Source organism: Malaclemys terrapin, chromosome 2 (genome assembly GCF_027887155.1).
Source record: "Malaclemys terrapin pileata isolate rMalTer1 chromosome 2, rMalTer1.hap1, whole genome shotgun sequence".
Lineage (NCBI taxonomy): Eukaryota > Metazoa > Chordata > Testudines > Emydidae > Malaclemys > Malaclemys terrapin.
This window is the reverse complement of record NC_071506.1, coordinates 258,409,813-258,431,820: the sequence shown is the minus strand read 5'-3', so window position 1 is coordinate 258,431,820 and position 22,008 is coordinate 258,409,813. Positions and strand designations below refer to the sequence as shown.

Below are 22,008 nucleotides of genomic sequence, written 5' to 3'. Positions count from 1 at the left end.
TAATAGGTATCAATTACCAAACAGTTCCAGCTCTTAGAACCAGTAAGAAGGCCAGGGTGAGGGTTCCACATCTGGCTTTAGTGAAATCTGTTCCTGTCTGTGGTATTTAAAATTTAAAGAACTCCTGTTATTGTACAATTGGGAATCCTAGGGGAGTACAATGTTAATGAAATCCATAACATGCAAGGATTTTATGACTGCACTTTCAAAACTTTCCTTTAAAAGGGATGGCTGATTTCTGCCCTAGCATCAGTAATTGGATTTTTACAGAGTACATTTAATGTTCACATTTAGGACCTACAGTTACACTGTGTGTAATGTAACACATGAAATTCTTATATTTAAATGACGTCCCTATCTTGTTTTTGAAGCCCTTGAGCAAAAACCAGGCACTCCTAAACATGACAGGCCTTTACATCTCTGAGCCTCTGTAATAGATCTTAGCCACTTCCCTTCAAGGGGGAACGTAAAAGACTGCAGTGCTACAAAAAGAGCACAATACCAGAGAGGGTATGTTAAACAGAAGTCACTGGAGACCAATGTGTGTGTGTGATTTTGAGATTTGTTGCCCATTACTAGTCTCATTGGTGACCTACACTATCAATAATTCTCATGCCAATATAGCTTTTCAAGCCCTCTGTGGACATTTTTTGTATATATTTACTGCAGAATATGCAAGTTACTATCAAAATATTCCTTCCAATCTCTGTGGAACTATTATTCCTTCCATACAGCTCAGCAATGATGTCTAAGGTGTGTATTTTTCCTTCTTTCTGCCTGGTCAGGCAAAGACATCTGTGAGTGTGTTTCTTATTTCATCCACCCAGCTGGGCAGGAGTATCGGTGCAATTTCTTCTTCCCTCCACCTACCTGTACAGTAGCTCCTTAGCGGTGCAATTCTTCTCTCCTGTAACATTTAGCAAGCCCTCTACACGCAGGTTGCTTGCAGAAAAGGGTACAGCATGTCTATTAACTATACGAGTACTTAGACTGAGCAGCAGGCTTCTGCCATGGAGCAGGTCCCCTATTATCCCCCTTTTACTCTCTGGTCTGTCTGTCTAGATTCTTATACCAAACCCATCTCTGTGGCATCTGAGCACCTACTCAGGGTAGTCAATAGGCCCAACTGTCCTCAGGAGGATCAGAAGATATGATACAAAGTGAGTTTCCCAAGGCTTCTGGGGTTTACATGCCTCTTGTGGACATGTAAACCTAAGTCTGAAGTAGGGGGGCAAGAACAGGCCCCTTAAATAATACTGAGCCCTCACTAGCCTCCTTTGGTTGGTATCCGGTGTGTATTTACTGCTAATTTTCTTGTGCAGAGAAAATATATAGAATGATTTTAAACATTCTTGTGTACAGAGTAGTTCAGCAGAATGATAGGGACTTCTGAAATGGAGCTTTCATTCCACATTTGTCTTTATTTCTTTAAATTTGCAGTTATCTATATTCCTATAATATTTATCCCTTTGTAAGTGTGACATAAAAGCATGCGGAACTGATATAAATTGGTGCACAGCAGATTTATTCCTGCAAAAGTTTGAAAATAATTGCATTTCATCATTTGGTGCCTTAGGCATTCAGCCGTGTAACTGGCCTATTTCCTTATCAGGTATTCACTTAAAAATACAGTCAGTATTTATATAGGCTGGTGCACAGCACATTAATTTCTTTAACAGGGTTATTCTTACATCAGGCAGTTGTTTAGGTTGGCTTTCCTGAGCAAGCTTATCTAAATGTTTCACATGAATGCTTGGGAAAGTATAAACCTTGGTGCCTGTGTTTTTTTGTTTTTGGTTCTTTTGGAGTTTGCACTGCAGTGAAGTGCATCATACTACTGCATGTGATAAGATGAAACCTGGAAAAACTCAGCTTTCAAGTCCTCCCAATCTTTGAAAGGCTGCCTGAGAGGTGAACTTCGCAGGCTGTAGTGCTGAGCTTCACTCATCGTTAGGGAGTGCATTGACATGAAAGCACAGTAACTGTCAATTCTTCCCCCTCCCCCTTCTAAGAATACAAGTTATATATTCACTTCATGTCATTTTACAGTTCATAATGCCACTCCAGCAAATTATAACAAGCAATGCTGGCTGTTCAGTTGTGTGAGGAAAATCATTATGGGTGTCTTATGCTCTTAAGATATGTTTGCATTAAGGTAAAGAATGCTACAGGAATCTTCCTTTCTGGATATTATTACAGAGTATAGATGGCACAGGCCAGGAGCTGGGTTAATTGACCAGGAGGAAGCTGTGACATGGGAATAAATGATGCAATTTGACAAAGGCACATACTGAAACCAGATAGTAAAAGAGCCACAGAACGTATGACATTTGGAATGTTTCAAGCATTTAAATTAGCCAGTTCAAGCCAAGAGAACCCCCAGGCCTTGCCGTTGTCCCTGGGAAGTCAGAGTGGCGAGGGGACACTCACGGTACTGCACAAGATTCTTTGCTGTAACAAGCCATGATAGGTACAGTCTGCGGTATGACAGAAAAACCTTCCTACCCCTCTGTTGATCTTGACAGACAGCCTTGATATAGCGGGATCCTATGGGCCTTAGGGGGCAAGCCTATCTCCAGCATATGGGAGCATGCCAAGGCTGCACTTGTAGCCTTATTGCAATAGGCTACTCTGGTCATGTCACCCATTCTGAAGGAGCCAGTGGATCAACATAATCAAGACCTACAAGCTATTCACATGCTTCCCAGCCCAGCTCCAGATCTCCATGTGCCTTCTCACTGCTAGAATGGCACCTCCTCCTAGCCATTCAAGGGATTAACTTCCCGAGGGCAATGTGCCTTCACATAGTTGCACACCACTCTCACTCAAGCTGCTGCCGCCTCTTTGTGGCTTGACCCTCCAGCCAGGTCACTATATGCATTTTCCCCCTTCAGGGCTATCAAAGTCTTTCTTCCACAATCTTAGACAGTCTTCCCATTCACCACCTCATTGCCACTTCCTCACTCCTAGGCAATCTTCCCACTCACTACCTCAATGGCTAGTGGGGGGAACCCAGGCTGCCCTCTACTCCAGGTTCTAGCTCAGAGACCCTCTAATCAGCAGCCCAGGTCTGTTCCATTCTCAACCTTGCCGCCTTTCCATGAACTCTTTCCTTACCATCACCTGGCACTCCCCCACTCTGAGTTTGCTACCCTCCCAGACTCCAAACACTCCTCCCTTCTGCCAGAGAGTGACTATAGACTTTCCCAGCAGCCTTTACTGCTGCCAGATTCCTGAGTTTTTACTAGCTCAGCCCACCTCTGCTCAGGTGAGCCTCCTTCTAATTAGGGCTTTTCTCCAAACCTTAATTTTCCCAGCTTGCAGCCTAATTGGTTGATTGGGCCCACCTGTCCTCTCAGAACCAGTGTGGGAAGTACACCCCATCACATTCCTCCACAGCTGGAAGAAAAAAGCCCCTTTGGAGCCAAGCAGAGCCCCTGTGTGGGCTCCTCTGGTTCTGCCTCCCACCGTCACGCAGTGGAATCCCACCAGTTCCACTGCAGCCAAGGCTGTAGATATGAAGGAAGGAGCAGGATTTGACTTTAAGTGCAATAGAAATAAAATTAATCTGCAAGACAGGGCAGGTGTCAGACTGCAGCAGTGGCAGAAGGGGGAAGAGAATGATGGAGGGTAACAGTTAGAAATATGGGGCTCTGGGTCAGAACACACAGCTGAGGTGTGTTATAATAAGGATAGTTGTTACTGAGCCAGAGAGCTTTGTGCCTGTGGGGCCTGTCCATCATTCTGAAGATGATGGACATATTTATTTTACTGCAGAGCATTTCACTGAGACTATCAGGCATTTTTTGCCTATTCTTTCCACACTTGTACAATGGTATGAAGCTGAGGATTTTATGGGTCTTGTGGGTCCATCCCTATTCTCCCAACCATGCTCCAGGGTTTCTGTTGCTGTGTTATTTGCCTCATATGTCCCTGTGTTTCCCTGCCTTTTTGACTTAGTTTTTGCCACTAGATTACACTTTTATTTACCTAATAGGTAAAGTGGAAGGACAAAGGAGATTCTCTCCATGTCGTAAATACCTGCCCTTCACAAGGCAATTCAACTTCTCTCCCATGTTTTGTTACTCCTCTGCCCCCGGAAGATAGGGAGTGGAGAAGGGTATATTTCTACAGGGGGAAAGTTCCTTTTTTGGCTCACCTATGAAAGTTTAATTTTTTTTCAAATGATCTTCAAAGGGGCATCAGTGCAAACTTTGTAACTCTCTGATAAACAAAGCTTCCAGCACATAACTGACCAAATAATTAAACTGAGACTCACCTCATCTGCTCTCAGGAACAACTGGCTTTTCTTCAGAGACTGTTTACACATAACTTCTAACAACCAGCTGTCCCTATGTCGCCTGTTCCTTCTCTCCTTTGCAGCCTCCTATGTTGAATGCATTGGTCCAAATTCATTCATGGTGTAGCTTAACTGAAGCTACTCCAGGGATGAGCTTGTCCCATTATGGTATGAATTGAGGCAGCTGCATATTTTAACAAACTATATTAAGGCTGCAGATTATTTTAATACTGAATGAAGTGGCTAAAGTAAAACACGCTTTAAATTAGGCATTTCCCTTGATTTACCAATACAACTCCGATTAAGGTCAGGTTCTGCTCTGGACTTACACGACCCTTGTAGTATGGACATAATTTTAAAGTGGTATTATCAATGTTGTTTGGCCAGAAGAATTGATGTTCCTTGTCAGTGGTCCTCTATGTAATGACATCCTTACCTCAGGAAATCTACTCTGGTATTTGCTTTCAGAAACCAAGATGCTAAAGATAGTTAGATGTCCCTTTCACATTGCTTGAGGGGAGCAACTTCTGCAGGAACAGGGTGGAGAGCACAGAGAAGTGGAGCAACAGCTCCATAGCATCATCCCCTGCCCTTGGAAACCCATCAACATGAAATCTGCATGGTTTGAGCAGGTTGTGCTGGGAGAAGAGCAGGGCTGGGGAATGGCCACTCAACACATCAGGTTCCCTTCAGCTACTGAAAGATTTCCAAGTGAAATCCTCATGGCAATTAATATAGTTTGAATTACCATTACCTTCCTTCTGCAATTCCCCCAGCCCCACACTCCCCTCCTTTAGCACCAGGAGAGAGCCAATAGCTTTGGCAGGTTCTTCAGAAATGCTGTCAGAAGGGAGGAGGGGACTCAGAGATCACCACTTAGGGCAGTGGTTCTCAACCTATGGCCCATGGGCCACTTGCGGCCCAATCAGCACAGAGCTGCAGCCTATGTGACATCCTCAGGGCCATACAGGTAGTATTGGATGTGACCCACAATGGTAAATAGGTTGAGAACCACCGACTTAGGGGTTGGTTACCTATATGACAGGATCTATGCCAATGTTGCTTGGCTTCTGCTGCATTTCCAGATCTCATACCCTGTGGGAATATTAAATTGAGAATATTAAAAAAGTCTAAATTAATTGAGAGGGAACATACTAAGGACACTGCAAGGTGACCCTTCTATGTATGTACTTTATCCCTCTCTCTCTTTCTCTCTGTTTATAGCATGCCAGTGACCACAGCATCTCACCATAGATACTGGATTTTCCTCCCAGGAGGAAAGCATGAAGCCTATATATTTTTAAAAGACTTGACTTATTGTTAGGCTAACAGTAAACAAAAAACAACATGCACCATGTGCTGTGCTAGAAATGGGGAGTCAATTTTTTGGCCTGACAAACTTGACAGCCCCCTTTAAAAGAGAAAAAATGAATGCAGAAAAAAGTGAGCAATTGCCTGATTTGCAGAGATTGTGTCAAATGTTGAGAAAGCGAGAGCTGCTCACAGATAACAAGAAACTATGGATATGCCCATGTAACTCAAAAGTACTTACCTACTCCCATGCTCATGAATATCAGGTCTATCTTTGGGTCTTTTTCTGGATGTCAGTGGCTACACAGGCAGATCTATTTGGAAGATCAAAATCTAAGTCAGTAGAAGTTTTATCCATTATAATATATCTCTTCCTCATGCTTACCAACGTCCTCCTGCTGCATTAGTGTGGGTGGTAAAGCAGAAAATAGGGGGCAGCTAAGGTTATTTGTGTGTGTTTACATGTGTACAGTAATGTACTTGGATTCAGAATGCCAAAATGTATTAGGCAACAAGGTCCTGGTACCTACGCCCTATGATACCTCTGGGACGTGATTACCTGTGATTACTGTAACTGGCAAAAGAATGTCACAACAGTGCTGTATAGGTGAAATTCACTGCTTCCCACACAAAGCCCAGCTTCTCACATGGGAAGCAGTTTGACTGGGAGACTTTGGGGTGCTTGCATTTCATTTGTGAATGTTAGTTACTCATTAACTTAGAAAAATGCCCTATAATTATGTTCTTCTATTAGAAGAAACCGGTTCTGTAAGTATTGTAATAGAGTTTCCCATTTCTATAGTCTCTAACACAAACTTGGGAAGGTTACATTCAGACTGTACTAAGTACTTGTCTTCATTCCAGATCACAGGATTAAACTCAGGTTTAAAATTAAATGTAAATTACAAATAAGCATTCAAAAACGTTAATTAAAAGTATTAAGTTCTTGAATCATGTATTGCTCAGCAAGGGTTCCTAAGTATCTTAGCTGGAGAAAAGAGCCATTCACATTTTTTTCTTTTTCTGACCCCGTCATTGTACATGTCTTAGGTATCCATCTGCAAGTTAATGCAGAGTTGAAGCAAAGGTTTTCATTTAAAAGAAGTAATATTTCACAATTAGATATGCTTCTTGAAGACGTAAAACAATCTTTTTCTAAAGCACTAGAAGTACATCAGCCTTTCTGTTCATTGCTACAGGGAGATTTCAAATTGCATAAGATGCTGATTACTTAGATTCTGGAGTCCATAGAAATCCAAATACTATTACATTTTCTTCTTTTTGTTATCAGAGTTTATTATATCTTAGTGTCCAGGTTCTAAGGAGTTATCAGGTATGAGATAACTTAGGAAGAAGGTATTTTTCTGATTCTTCTGAATATAATTATGTTACTTCATAAATGTTTTAAAATATATATTTTAGTAGAACATAGAAATGAGTATTTGAAGACTTGTTTCTCAGCATTGTGTATGCAATGAATGCATTTCATCAAATACATTTATCCCATTTCATCATAACATTGCATTCCCTGTACTTTGAATCCAAACTAGACTCACACTATAAATATCACACCGAGTTAATGTAGACCAGTGGCAGTACTTCTCCCACCTCACTAACAGCATTTTTCTTTCACATTTGATCTTTATACTTTCCATACTGGAGCGATGTGGTATGCTGAATTCTGGAAATGTCTCAAGTTGAAATGCTAGTGTATTAACCTGCTGTACTGAGTCTCTTTTGTTTCTCTTTACCAGAGTGCTGCTTGCCAATTTTTACAACTACAGCAGATTTTACTATTCAAATAGAACCAGATGGAACACCAGTTCAAAGAACATGTCAGAATTAAATATTTCTTTTTTAATTAGTTGCTTCTGATTTATGCAAAAAAAAAATTAACATAAGAGTGGGAGAATGTGCCATGAATCCAGATGCAACACAGCCCACACAAGCATTATCTTTTCTCAGTCAAAAAACAGAGGTCTTTTCTTTTTTCTTTTTGGACTTCATTTTTCTTACACTTTATGCATTTTTCTTTCTTCAGCAAGCACTGTGCTGACAATTGCTGAAGCTCCTTTATACCTTGCAGCCAAACCTTTTCATCCTTTTCCAAAGTTTTCTCCTATAGAAGCTGGTTAATCTGCCTCTAAGAAAAATCGCTCTGTACTCAGTACTGCAACACCAATGTCAGTGCCTGAATGCAATAGCCTCCTTTACATTTAAGTTTTACTGTTACAAAGCAGCAATGGGGATTTAGGCTCGAAGCTAAGACTAAAGAATATTTCAACTATTAAAGCAAGGGCAGCTCTTGTTTTCCTGCTGTGATATTTTTTCCTTTGACACAAATGTTTGCCCCATCATCTGTTTCATACTTACACTGAGTATACATTTCTACTACTGTACTTAGGCCCTGCTTCTGCTGAGGTCAATGAGAAAGCTCCCATTCAGTCCACTGGTGCATGATAGATCCCTCTTTAAGGGCCATACTCTCTTCTTATTCTCCTTATGGAGCTATCATTAATATCAATGGGAGTTTTGCACAAAGAGAAAGGATAAATTTTACTCACTTAAAGCCAAAGTGGAAGTAAATGAGTCAAGGAGTTGTACTTTTGTAATGACCACAAATTTCAGGGATGAAGACTATTGTAATTAATTTGATTTGCCAAGTAAATTAAAAGTTCCTTTAGAGTTTCAATTAAAGGCTGTAACCCATGTGACTTAAATATCGATAAATAAAGGAATTGAATAATAGTTCTACACACAGCATGGGCCAAAGTGATCAATCAAATCAACAGCAGCTAAAAAAAAAGGTATGCTAATGAAAGACAATGCTGATCAACCCTTGCATAATTAGAGTAGTAGATAGTAGGGCAGTGAAGTACCACCATAGTTCATCTGTGCTATCTAAGGAAATGACACAATTCTCTAACAATATTTACTTTGGTATGCAATGTTAAGTGATGAATTATACATCTTTTCAAGCCACAAGAGATGCTCACAACAAATAGCTTCCTGTTGTTAATCAAACTCTAGCTCTTTGTCCTTTATTTTCTCAGGCTGTTGCCCAGGCCTACAGTAAGGGTGTTAAAAGCTGGTAACAATTCCCTTGCCATGACCGCCCCAGTGGACTGTATTATATTGAGCAAAGCAGATTTTCATTTTGAAAATAAGGCCTTCCTCATTATGACATGATTATCTATGATTATAGGAAGCAGTAATATTCATTTCATGGCTTGCAAGCTACATGCTGCTCTTTAACCAGCAGTTTGCAGAGATTTGCTACATGATTTACTGCACAGCGCTACATATGCTTCTTTGTCCTCCTCCTTAAGTGGTTTTGAAAAAAATATGTGTGCAGCATTTTGCATATCTATATCTCAGGAATGTGACTCCTATAGTTTGTCAGACAATAGTGCAGCTATAAAAAGTATTTTTACTGGATGCTAAGAGGCATTGCAGAATAAATACTGAGGCAATAGTTCATATGCTGAAACAGTCAGCATCTTTCAATATGCTTTCACAGGGCAGGAATTGCTTTAAGAAGTCTTATGCAGTAAGCAAGAACAACTATTTCCCCTTGATAGGACCATTTCTCTCCCAGAAAAATGATATATTTGAGATTTTCCTCATTTCATGCAAGCTAAGGACCCAATCCTTTATATATTTGCTACCAAGTGTAATGCTTGCCAACATAGGTAATCTCATTGTAACAAGTAACACCCTAAGCAGAATACATGGGATCAGGCCCTAATGCATTATTTTTGAGAAGGGATATAAGTTTTCATCTGAATGAAGGCAGGGAAAGACTCAAGAAGAGAACAATCGAGGTGCTATAATCAAAAATAAAATCCTGGTATTGGAAGTGACGTGTCATGATGTCACTATTGTGGATTGTGTAGGCTAGCTCAGATAACGGCCACTCAGCCACACAAAGCGCAATAAACTTCTACAAAATAGTTTGCATCCCAGAAAATAAATACCAGATGTTTGTTTATCACACACTGAGTGAAAAGTCAAATAATTTTAGTGAATGCATTTGATGTTCTGCTTCAGATGTACAGTCTTTCATCACCACATCCCTCCACAGTTCAAATTAACGCGAAACAGAAGTTCTTCAAACCAACGTATCAAAATACAGCTCGTATAAAACAAAAAGCCAGCTGTCAAATAATCTATCACAAATGGAGATGGGCTGACTGAGTTAGAAAAATGGGCAATCTTTGTACATTAATGTTTGGAACCCTTTGTGGAAAAGTGAGCATACTGTCATACACAGACCCTACTGGAAAGTGTAGGTACAGTTGTTCTTATAAGCTCAACCCCAAAAGCATAAGAAATGATGACACAGCTGTCCTTGAAGTATTGCCCTCTGAAGATGGTTCTTCTGAAAATTCTAACACTGAGCATCTGTGTCTGACCAGAGTTATCTTTTTGGTACCTTCAGTTGCCAGTGGGTAGTAGGAATTTGGATATAGGTTGAAATTCACCTCTGTGCAGAGGCCTATGCAACACTTAAACCCTTTGCACAGAGGTGAATTTCGCCAATAGAGCCCTTCTCTAAACAGGTTGTAAAGCTTTATGGTCATCCTTAATGAACATTAGAAAGAAAAACGCAGTTTTGGATATCTCAAAGTGATTAATATGAGACTTCGGTGATGGGAAGTTTAAAAGCACAGGAGGACATCTTATGCAGTTTCCAGGGTAGTTTCCACCTTTTTTATATTATTGCTATCACCTCAGTTAGTAAGAAGGATTCATAAACATGGTTTTGAAGGTCTGGTTTGAGGACAATAATTGTTTGCTTCAGAGTCAAATGTTTCCCTTAGCCTCTGATGTTAAGTTTTAGCTTGGCTTCAAATATCTAGAACTCTCATAACAGACTGTCGCTTGACTTCATTCAAAATGAATTACAGACTGTATGTTAAAAAATAAAAAAAAACCACTAGAGTCATTTCAAATCAGCTGGAACTGTACATGCTTAGGACCCTAATCATTTCAAACCTGAAGAGCTGTTGGAAATTTTAAGAGAAGCAGTTCATTTAAATAACTCAGCACTACACTCCCTCAGACTTCCAGATTTTCAAGTGCACTTCAGCTTGGAAGTGAATGTGATATTGGACATGACTCTGTGCAGCACACTTTACAATCAGCAGAGTACAATTTTGAGAGCATTTCAAGTTAAGTTGAGATTGCTCTGTGCAATGATACCCAGACTCCCCCATGAACTTTCAGATTGTAGCAATCTAACATTTGAGGCTCTCCAGTAACTTTAAATCACTTGATTGTTTTGTAAGACAGTGTTGGGATTTTTTTTTTTTAAGAGAGAGAGAGAGAGAATTTTTTTTTCCTATTACAAACAAATCTTTGCAGCATTTCATCCCTAAAAATTCAGATGCAGGGACTTTTTTTGATTCATCAAACTAAAATGCAAGTATTGGCATTGCCAGCCTTAAAAACCGTGGCAGAGACAAGGGTTTTGCACTGAAAGCCAGCACTATCCTTCCCACACAGGGCTACTGTTCTTTTGTTGCAGGACTTCAAAACGACTTATATATGACATGGAAATCGAAATAGCAGCTACCCTGTCCTGAATAACACTTCCTACAGCTATCTGAGAAAGAATGCAGAGCATATTGATTTAGCCACTCCGGTGCCTTTGGGTGTATGACATACATCCAGGAAAAAGGATGCTTGTGGAACACTGGAGACATACATTCTGCATCCTGCATGCTTTGAAAATAATGAAAAAGCCTGAGACATGCATGGGACATTAGCACAAGAGGAGTTAATTCAATCTATTAATGGCTGGGCACTAGGATATTATACTGTAGCTGGGGAGAGGGGTTCAATAGAGATTTGTGCAGGAACCAAATATTCGAGCAATTTATTCCTTAATGATAGCTGTATTGCCACAATATACAAGACAACTTTTTTTTTCTTTTACAGTGACATTTTTAAGTTTTAGTGACATACGTTGACTAGGAACATGATTTTATCAATCTCACTCCTACAGAATTAATTATAAAGACTCATGTGACTGTTGTAAATCTGTCTACCTTAGGGTTTTATAGTGCTGCCCATCACTGTAGTATCTGGGCACTTTCCACATACAATCAGTAGCAATAGTGAAGTTCCTAGTGGCCTTCATGGAGTCTCTGTCTTTTGTTCCTTTTAGGGGAGTAAATTAGTAGGGCTAATATTTTGTGAATAACTATATTTCTTATATTGAAATGAAATAAATTGTTATAAGAGGCAAAAGCAAGCATCCAGCTTTTTGGAAGATCTCAATTTTAATTAGCACTTCTTACTGTTTTGCACAAAGACAGAAAATAAGGAAGGAATAAAAGTTATGGAGCTATGATTATCGATCTACTTATTAGAAACCATCTTGGTTGCCCTCAACCCTTTAGATCCTGTCTGTTTGGATGAGGGAGGGAGCGAGAATGCATCTAACATACTGTACATATATATATATAAAAAATGCACATAAAGTGGCATTCATTTCCCCAGCAGTAGGGTTATATCTACACTTAAAATGCTAATGGCACAGCTTTAGCGCTTCAATATAGACACTTATTACAGCAATATGAGGGGTTCTGCCCTCTCTGTAGTAAAACCACCTCCCTGAGAGGGAGTAGCTAGGTCGATGGAAGAATTCTTCCATTGACCTAACTCTGTCTACATGAGGACTTAGATCGGGTTAACGACATTGTGGTTTTTTCATACCGCTGAGCAATGTAGCTGGATCAATCGAATTTTCTAGCATAGACCAGCCCTGAATTCTAATGATTCAACTGCACTGTGTTTGTCAGAACAGGTATTTACTGAGGATTTTTTCAAATAAGTTTATCAGGTACTGTCTTTTTGTTCTGTGTACAACACTTAGCACAATGGTGTCCTGGTCCATGAGTGAGGCTCCTAGTCACTACAATAATAAATAATAATAGTTCCTGGAGCATGATCCATTAAAGTTGATGGGAGTCTGTGGTGCCTCTCCTATATATGAAAGAGAACCTTTTACTATATATCTCTTGACTGAAAAGGCAGATGTTTTCACATACTATCATAATATCGTTTAGGAATAAATTGATGCACAGTCACAGATAAGGAGCTACAGGCCACATTGCCATCAATAATAGGATACTTTTCTTTTTTTAGTAACCCCTTATGCTCCTTTGGAAACAAGGCTGTTTTCTGCTATTATAACATTATTATGCTATAAACAGATTGTCCACATCTCCATATTTGTTATCACAGGTAGACCTAGGCCTTCTCCGATTTGTATCTGGCATCGGGACCCAGGGAGCCATCTCGAAGGAAACTAAGAAAAAATATTATGTGAAATCATATCGAGTAGATGTCAGCTCCAATGGAGAAGACTGGATTACGCTTAAGGAGGGCAATAAAGCTTTGGTAAGTCTTTTCCATTTCACCTCACTCTTGTCAAGTAGTAAACCATAGTAGTAGCTACAATAATGAGAAAGGAAGGATGATCAAGGGGTTAGGGCCCGAGCCTGGGATGTGGGAAACCAAAATGCAATTCCCAGCACCACAACAGACTTCTTGTGTGACCCTGGGTAAAGCACTTCAGTCTCTCTGTGCCCCAGCTCCTCACTGTAAAATAGGGATAATAGTACTTCCCTCCTTCACAGAAGTGCTAGGTAAATAAATTCGTTAAAAGATTGTGAGGCTCTTAGGGTATATCTACACTGCAGTTAGACATGGCTGGCCCATGCCAGCCGACTCGGGCTTGTGGGGCTCGGGCTCAGGGGCTGTTTAATTCCAGTGTAGCTGTTCAGGCTCTGGTTGCAGCCCGAGCTCTGGGACCCTTCCACCTCTCAGGGTTCTAGAACCCAGGCTCCAGCCTGAGCCTGGACAGCTACACCGCTAGTAAACAGCCCATTAGCCCAAGCCCCATGAGCATGAGTCAGCTGGCATGGTCAGTTGCAGGTGTCTAATTGCAGTGTAGACATACTCTTAGACACTACAGTGATGGGGGTCATATAAGTACCTCAGATAGATGACTATGCATATCTCTGCAGCCTTATAAAGATTATTAAATCACCTTCCCTAGTCCATTTGTCTATGGATTTGCCCTCTCCGCCTTCCAACTGAAACAGTGTTTACCACTTGTAAGAAAAATCCTCATTATCTGCCATCGTGAGCATGAAGGTAATTTGTTTAAGGGCCAAACTCTGCTCACCCTACTCACATGAGTGGTCTGCTCACGCCTACTCTCATGCTCACTCAGAAGCCAGTGTTCCCAATAGTTTCTAATGTGACCTAATGGAAACTGAATTACTCCATGCTGCCTTCTTTCAAGATAGCTGTTTTGAGCAGACACGGCTGTTGAAGTCCTGCCATAGTTATGTAATATAAAAATATAAACATATCTATGTGATCTTGACATGTCTGTATCTTACAGTCCTATCTCATACCTTCCACAAAAGTGTCCACTCAAAATGATGATAATCTCTATCACTTATGTAGCTGATTCAAACTTCTAAGCACTTTAATGAACAATAATAAATTAATCCTCAAAGCAGCCACTTGATATAGTACTTTTATCCCTGTTTTATAAATGAGGGGAAGCTGACAAGGTCAAATGCCACAATGGTGGGCACTGTATAAGAACCTAAATAGAAATAGAGATATTAAGTGACTCCTCCAAAATCATGGAGGAAATCAATGTTGGAGGTGGTATTAGAACTCAGGGGTTCCTGGTTGTTAGTCGTATGCTCAGAACAAATGCCTCTTTTACAACTAGTCTCAAAATTCAGTCTCCCTGGAAAACTTACAATTTACATGGCTGTTGTACATGCTCTGCTTTGTTTATCAAAAGATTTGACCGCTCTGATTTATTGGTTAGAAGAGTTTACATTTTTTTTCTCTAGTCAAAGCAAATCCGATGTAAAACAGCAATGTTATATTGTAGGTAAGAGTACTAAAAAAAAAAAAAAAAAATTACATGAACTAAACCAGGCTGACATTCAATTTTTATATTCCTTCAAAAACCAAAAGGTAGGGGAACTGGGGCTATTGATGCAGCAACAAGCTCATGAAACTACACAGCTCTTTGAGGAGGCTTTCATTTTGAAAGATTTATAGCTATAGCATAACCTGGAGTTCCATGTATTTTAGTCAGAATCATTGGGCCTATCCAGACTCACCCACTAAGAAAAACCAGACCAATTCTTCTTGGAAAGATTTTGCCGCAAGAAATGGATCAGAAGCTGGACAACAGTCTAGAAGTTCTCCCTAGATAATAAATCCAATACATTAAATTCTTTAATGAATAACTTAGGGTGATGAGCTGATGGCTGCATGCAGCTAACCCACCAAATCAATGCAGCAACTGAAAATGACAGGAAAATTGGAATTATGTGTAAGAAACCGTCAAATCTCCCATAAAAGGAGAAGTTCTTAAGCCTATATTCATTTAAAAAAACAGGAAATTTGTCTTCACTCTATTTGAGGAAGAAGCAGGAAACTGAGTCACCTCCTTTGGACTAAGACTTTTAGAAGTTTTGGCCCTATTACAGAGGAGCATGCTTATCAACAAGAAAGCAGAGACCAATACAATATTTATTTGTGGGACTTATTGTTTGACCATTGGCCTAAAGGGTCAAAGACAGGATCCTAGAAGATTGAAAACAATCAGCTATAAGAATTAAACCTCACTATACAAGACAAAAGAAGAACTTTGGTATTTGTTAAGAAGGATTTTACATAACAGAAGGTCAAAATAAGCAATATTATTTCCTGCAAAACTCAAGAGTCCAAGTACAAGCAAAGGAATGCATATTTGATCCTGATTCAGTAAAGGAACTTTTACACAACCTAAAATGCAGATGATTCCTCACTGAATTCAGTCCAGATCTTTGATTCTGAGTCACATGTAAACAAAGACCCTGGCTCATACTACAGCCTCTTTGCATCAGCTAGTGAAGCTTAGAAGCCATAAAGCTGCCCTAACCAGGCAGCTGAGGTTTTTTCCAGCATAGCACAATCCTTGGATGGCACAGACCCAGTGTAGCTGGCCCTACATTATGCCTTCCATACAGACTCCTGGCATGAGGGATATGCCAGGAGAAAAGAGGCATTGCCAGACCATTACTACACTCTGGTGATCCTCAGCTCACCTAATGGCCCCTGAAGCTGTTCTATCTTGCTTGGTGGAGGTGGGCAGAAGGGCGTCAAACAGGTCCTCACAGGAGTATCTAGGCAGCATATAGCTACCTTTACCCACACCGCATGTGATGCACTGAGCACAGCTCATCTGAGCATGAGGTTCAGGACCTATCCAATTTATCCCAGTCTAACTATAATGGATTAACAGTTGCATTCAATATTGTCATGTATATTGTGTCTTCTTTAATTTTCTTCCCAAAGACTCAGTACAGCAGAGAAACTGTTAAGCGTTGGTATGTTATATAGAGGCATCTTCCAGGCTTAGTTGCTTGCAGAAATTATGCTATGAGTATAATGACATATTCCTCCGTGCAAAAAACTGTTTCAACTTCGGATTGTTGGTACGTGTAAAACACAGAATTATAAACTACGTATTATTTTTAAAAAAAACCTTTTTCCTTAAGGTATTTCAAGGGAATGTCAACCCCACTGATGTTATATATAGGACGTTTCCCAAGCCAGTGTTAGCACGATTTGTTCGGATCAGACCTGCAAGCTGGGAAAATGGGATATCGCTGAGATTTGAAGTTTATGGCTGTAAGATAACAGGTAGGTGTCAGGAAGATTTTGAAAACCTGACGTTTGTTATACTTACATTTGGCACTTTCTTCTTTTTCTTTTGAATGATTCTGTTCTCTGAAAAATGACTATTCTCATAGAGTTGCCAGGTGTCCGGTTTTTTACCAGAATGCTCGGCTGAAAAGGGACCCTGGCGGCAGCCGCTAAACGTCCAGTCGGCGGCGCAGCGAGTCTAAGGCAGGTTCTCTGCCTGCCCAGCTCCGCACGGGTCCTGGAAGCAGTGGCATATCCCCCCTCTGCCTTCTAGGCGTTGGGGCAGCCTAAGGGCTCCGCACGCTGCGTCCACTCCAAGTGCCAGCTCCACAGCTACGCAGGCCAATGGGAGCTGTGGGGGTGGCACCTGCGGATGGGGCAGTGTGCAGAGCTGCCTGACCATGCCTCCATGTAGGAGCCAGAGGGGGAACATGCGATTGCTTCCACTAGCTGCTTGAGGTAAGCGCCGCCCGGAGCCTGCACTCCTGACCTCCTCCTGCTCCCCAATCCCCTGCCCCAGCTCTGATCCCCATCCCGGCTTCTGAACCCCTCAGCCCCAGCCCCAGCCCAGAGCCCCCTCTTGCATCCCAAATCCCTCATCCCCGGCCCCACACCAGAGCCCGCACCCCAGCCGAAGTTCTCACCTTCTCCTCGACGCAACCCCCGCCCAAGCCCTGATCCCCCTCCTGCCCTCTGAACTCCATCCAAGCCCGGAGCACCTCCTAAACCCTAAACCCCTCATCATCAGCCCACCCTAGAGTCTGCACCCTCTGCCCCAGCCAAGATTCCTCTCCCACACTCTAACCCCTCAGCCCCAGCCCGGAACCACCTCCTGCACCCCAATACCCTCATCTCTGGCCCCACACCAGAGCCCGCATCCCCAGCCCAGAGCCTGTTCCCCCTCCCACACCCAAACCTCCTGCCTCAGCCCGGAGCCCCCTCCCATACTCCAAACCCCTCAGCTCCACCCCCCCAGCCTGGAGCACCCTCCTGCACCCCAAATTCCTCATCCCCGGCCTCTCCCCAGAGCCCACACCCCCAGCCAGAGCCCTCATCCCCTCTCGCATCCTAACCCCTTGCCTCAGCTGGAATCCCCTCCCGCACCCTGAAGTCCTCATTTCTGGCCCCAGCTGGAGCCCTCACCCCCTCCTGCACCCCAACACCCTGAGGCATCCTGGTGAAAATGAGTGAGTGAGGGTGGGGAGAGCGAGTGATAGAGGAGAAGGGATGGAGTGAGTGGGGGCGGGGCCTCAGAGAACGGGCAGGGTAGGGGTTTTCTTTTAATTATTTTACTATGTCATGTGTTACTCTTCTGACAGTCCCTCGCCTGGCCCTCTTTTCCGCACCCCATAGTCTCCAAGATATTCCCAATTAGGCCAAGGGCTTTATTATTAGATTTATTAAGGAGTTCACTTTATATTTCAAAGCCAGAACAATGTAACATGAAAATACCTAGTATCTAGACCAGTAACAAAATAATATAGAATTTATACAGTTACTAATTTCTGCAAAATGCTTTAATGATTAATAACCAGTAATGGCTAACTTCAGAATGTTTGGAATTTCTATTTGAATAAGCATCCACAAGTTCAGATGTGACCTTTCTCCTACTTGGTTTAGCAATCAGGCTGGAAAACTCATAAGAATAGAGTTGACAATGAGTTTTCTGATACTTCCTGGTTCCCATCAGGCCAGAAATACTTGTGGTATTTTGGTACTTCCACTACCTTCCGAAACCAGGAAGTACAAAATTAAGCAAACAAAAAATAAATTAAATTAAAGACTCAAGCAAAATGAGATTTGAGTTTGGAGGAAAGGGTCAAGTTATTTCTTATATTCTTTGAACTGGCTGTGGCATGTCTTTTTCTACTTTGATGCTATAGCTGTATCAAATTTGCAGAAATTAACTGTTAAACATGGCCTGTTTCTTCTATAGATTATCCTTGCTCTGGGATGTTGGGTATGGTGTCTGGACTCATTACCGACTCTCAGGTTACAGCATCTAGTCAAGTTGATCGAAACTGGATCCCAGAAAATGCTCGTCTTGTAACAAGCCGTTCAGGCTGGGCACTGCCACCAACTACTCATTCGTATACGAAGGAATGGCTTCAAGTAGACCTCGGTGAAGAGAAAATAGTGCGGGGTATAATTGTTCAGGGAGGCAAGCACCGAGAAAACAAAGTGTTCATGAAAAAATTCAAGATTGGCTACAGCAATAATGGATCCGATTGGAAAATGATCATGGATGCCAGTAAGAAGAAGATAAAGGTGAGGGAGAAATCACAACATCGTGAATTCCCTTTTACAAAGCACTTGCATAGCTCCAATCTTTGAAAAAGGGTTGTGTTGAGGTGACCGTAGGTCTAGGCTAAATAGGAAGACTTCTTCAGCAGCAAATCTAAAAGGATGTTACTAAAACAGTACTGTGACTGTGGTCAGGCTCCAGCAGGCCAATCCCAAATTGCTCCTCACTGCTATGGAGCTACTGCTTATTCATCATCCGCTGCAAATGAGTGTGATCCCTGTTTCTGTTCAGTCATGTGCAGCAGGCATGCTGTGGGTCTGAGGTATGCCTCGGAATCCTTTGCAATGCTGTGTGACAAATGCTGAAAAGAAATGCTGGAGGATTCTATTCCTAGCCTGGCTACTGGCTTTGTGTGAATTTAGTTATATCACTAAATCTGTCTGTGTTTTATTTTCCCTAGCTGTAAAATGGGACAATGCTATTTAACCTCAAAGGGCTGATCTGAGGATTTCTGAATTGTATGTAAAGTGAATTGGGATAGAGGTGCTCTGTATGGCCTGATGCAATGCCCATTGAAATCAATGAAAACTCCCAAATGATTTTGATAAAATATGGATCCCGCCTTCAACGCACAGTACTATTATATTATTACTAGTGCAGGATTTGGGAGCCTGTCTGGGACTAAAGGCAACTGTCACACATGGCTGAGCAGAAATAACGAGAACTTTACTCAGGAGGAAATGACATAGACAGATGACCAAGTGGGTTGTTGTGTGACTGAGTTGGTAAAAGGAAGAAAAGAGATCAACAACCAACAGCAGGCCCCAAATACTGTATTTGCCTCAGTCCAGTCCTAGAATGTTTTAAAAATATCTAGCCAAAACCCCATCCATTTAGTCTCATGTGCCATTTTGGTATCTTTGCCCAGAGTGTACAATTAGATATTTTTGCCTAGAAGGACACTGTCACCTCCATAATCTGCCTGTGCCTCCCACTCTATTCCTTAAGAGAGATCACCATTCACTGTGCAGGGCATAATGCTTTGCTGGCACTGGCATGGTAATAACAAGGAATCATGAATTGTACCTACAATAAGGGAATAAAGAATCATAGAATCATAGAATGTCAGGGTTGGAAAGGACCTCAGGAGGTCATCTAGTCCAATCCCCAAGAGAGGAAGAACGATGACAAATGCAGCATAAAACTCCACACACCTGCTTAGCTGCTCTTTATCCCCGTTCTGTTAGTCAGGAGTTCAGGTATAAAGACTGTTATCTCCTCTGGCCCCATCAATCCATTAGGCAAACCTGTGTGTCCTAAAAAGAAAGAGAGAATGTTTTTTCCAGTCCTGTGGCTAAGTGGACCCATGACTAGCTTTTCTTAGCACATTTTGTAAATATTGGGCTTCATTCTTTTCTGTTGTAACTCCACAGAAAAGTCCTTCTCAGTCCTGAGTCCTTCTTAGTTGATTATCTTTTTTTCCACATTTGTTTTGGGGATAAACACAAAATGGGGTCATCCTTTGAAATTGACTACTCTTTCTCGTTACTATGAGTTGTGATTTCACCATAAAGTGTGAAGAGGGTGTAAATCAATACTGAGATCTAACCATTTCTCTGTTAAAATGGATGTTGTTTTGACATATACTTCCACACTATGGCTCAATGAGAAAAAAAAAATGTTGCCATATGCTTTTAAATGGTACACCGTATGCTACATGGCCTTCTGTTTTCTAATCCAAGTACTTGCCATCGTTGTCAAAAGCTAACAATGTTGACAAAAAAAGAATGCTAGCTAACCCATTTAAGTCCACCCAGAGCTTTCATTGCTATCAGAAATTAACTTCCCAGATTAATGGCTTTTTTTAAAATGTTGTGTTTTATAACAGTAAAATCCTCCCCAAAAATTCAAAACATTTTCTTCCTTAGAAAAAGTTTTATTAAAAGGGAATCTGATAAATCCTAGGATTTGAGAAACTGATGGATTTAAAATGTTAATACATGAATGTATTATTTTAAAAATGTTAATAAAGCTGGACTGTACGGAATGCTAGCTATATTGAGTCCCAGCATGAAAGTGGATTGGAAACATCCCTGTTTTATGAAATGAAACACATCATTTTCACTTGGGTAAAATCTTGACTTTGAAAAACAATTGCATGCTATACAAGTAAAGAAAGAATTGTGAAGAGGTAAGTGGATCAGCAATATATATCATGGGTATAAAACACTGTGGTGTCTACCACCTCTTTTACTCTATCTCCCCATCCATGCCTTCATCTCATTTCACTTGGACTATTATAATTCTCTTCTCCATGGTCTTCTCAATTTCCAGCTCTTCCAGACTCCAGCATGTCTCTACCCACCTCAAATATACAAAGAAACATATATCACTTCAATCCATAGGCAACTTCATTGTCTCCCCCTCATTTTAGGATTCAATTTATGTTTGCCCTGCTTCTGCGTGGACTTGCTCCTACCTACATCATAAAGCTTCTCTCTCTTTTTCCATTCTCCCTCCTCTCCTTCTACTCATCTACAACTGACCTTCTCACTCTCCTTCCATGCTTTCTGGCCACTGATGCTGCAAGAATCTTCCCCTTTGCATCTCCTGCCATCTGCAACAATCTTCCTTAATCCATCTGCTGGGCTGACTTGTTTTAAGGATTATATCTTTTCTCTCTTTCCAACACTTATTAGCTTACCTTTTACTGAGTTATTGTTTATCTTTGTAACCAAATAAAGCCTTTTATGGGACAGCCTGTATGAAAGACACAACTCACAATCATGTTTTGTTGTATGCGCCTTCCTCCGCCCCTGCAAAGAAGAGTGGTGTGTGCTGGAAATGAACAGTCAAAACTGAATCACAGGCAGGTCTATACTACAAAAGACAATGATTCAATATAATTATGATTCAATATAATTCTAGATGCCTATTAAATTCTAATGTCTAGGTGTCAGTGCTGAGTACCGATGTCTTTTATAACACAGTTTTCATTATTATATGTTGCTATTAAGACTATTATTAAAAGGGAAGTCAGGATTCCTTAGATAACATATGTCTGCCTACTTTTACACATAAAATGGCTTGTCATATTCTTTCTCATACAGTAGGTAGCTACTCTGACCTTTCGAGCTGTATTAATATACAAATATAAAAAGAAAGCCTTAATAATTGTAAATTAATTAGATACAAATCGCAGTGCCTTCTGAGTACCCATTCCTGACAGAAATCTTCTGAATCCTCTCAGAACACTAGCCGACCTAGTGCTCTTTGAAAGAAATCTCAGAAATCCAGTCTCCCATAGAGAGTGAGGGTCATGTCATTTTTATAAGCAGCTCTTAATCCCAGTAATCCCAGCTATTGGTATATTTACTATTATTGGTATTATTGTTTTTTTTGTGACTGATAC

The 22,008-nt window shown here is 41.0% G+C and overlaps 1 protein-coding gene and 1 long non-coding RNA gene across 5 annotated transcripts in view; one reads left to right on the top strand and one right to left on the bottom strand.

The window, feature by feature from the left end:
* Positions 1 to 22,008, top strand: part of NRP1 (neuropilin 1) — a 141,020-nt gene that overhangs the window by 84,762 nt on the left and 34,250 nt on the right. For all 4 annotated transcript variants that reach the window (XM_054020933.1, XM_054020932.1, XM_054020931.1 and 1 more), the window contains exons 8-10: positions 12,866 to 13,021; positions 16,204 to 16,348; positions 18,288 to 18,619. In XM_054020933.1, the coding sequence (XP_053876908.1) occupies positions 12,866 to 13,021; positions 16,204 to 16,348; positions 18,288 to 18,619 (633 nt within the window). The remainder of the gene's footprint in view (positions 1 to 12,865; positions 13,022 to 16,203; positions 16,349 to 18,287; positions 18,620 to 22,008) is intronic.
* LOC128833051 (uncharacterized) overlaps positions 1 to 22,008 on the bottom strand; it is a 44,803-nt gene that overhangs the window by 13,050 nt on the left and 9,745 nt on the right. Inside the window, exons 2-3 of the long non-coding RNA XR_008444097.1 lie at positions 19,811 to 19,912; positions 5,853 to 5,925 (exon numbers count right to left, since the gene is read on the bottom strand). This is a non-coding gene — a long non-coding RNA (uncharacterized LOC128833051). The remainder of the gene's footprint in view (positions 1 to 5,852; positions 5,926 to 19,810; positions 19,913 to 22,008) is intronic.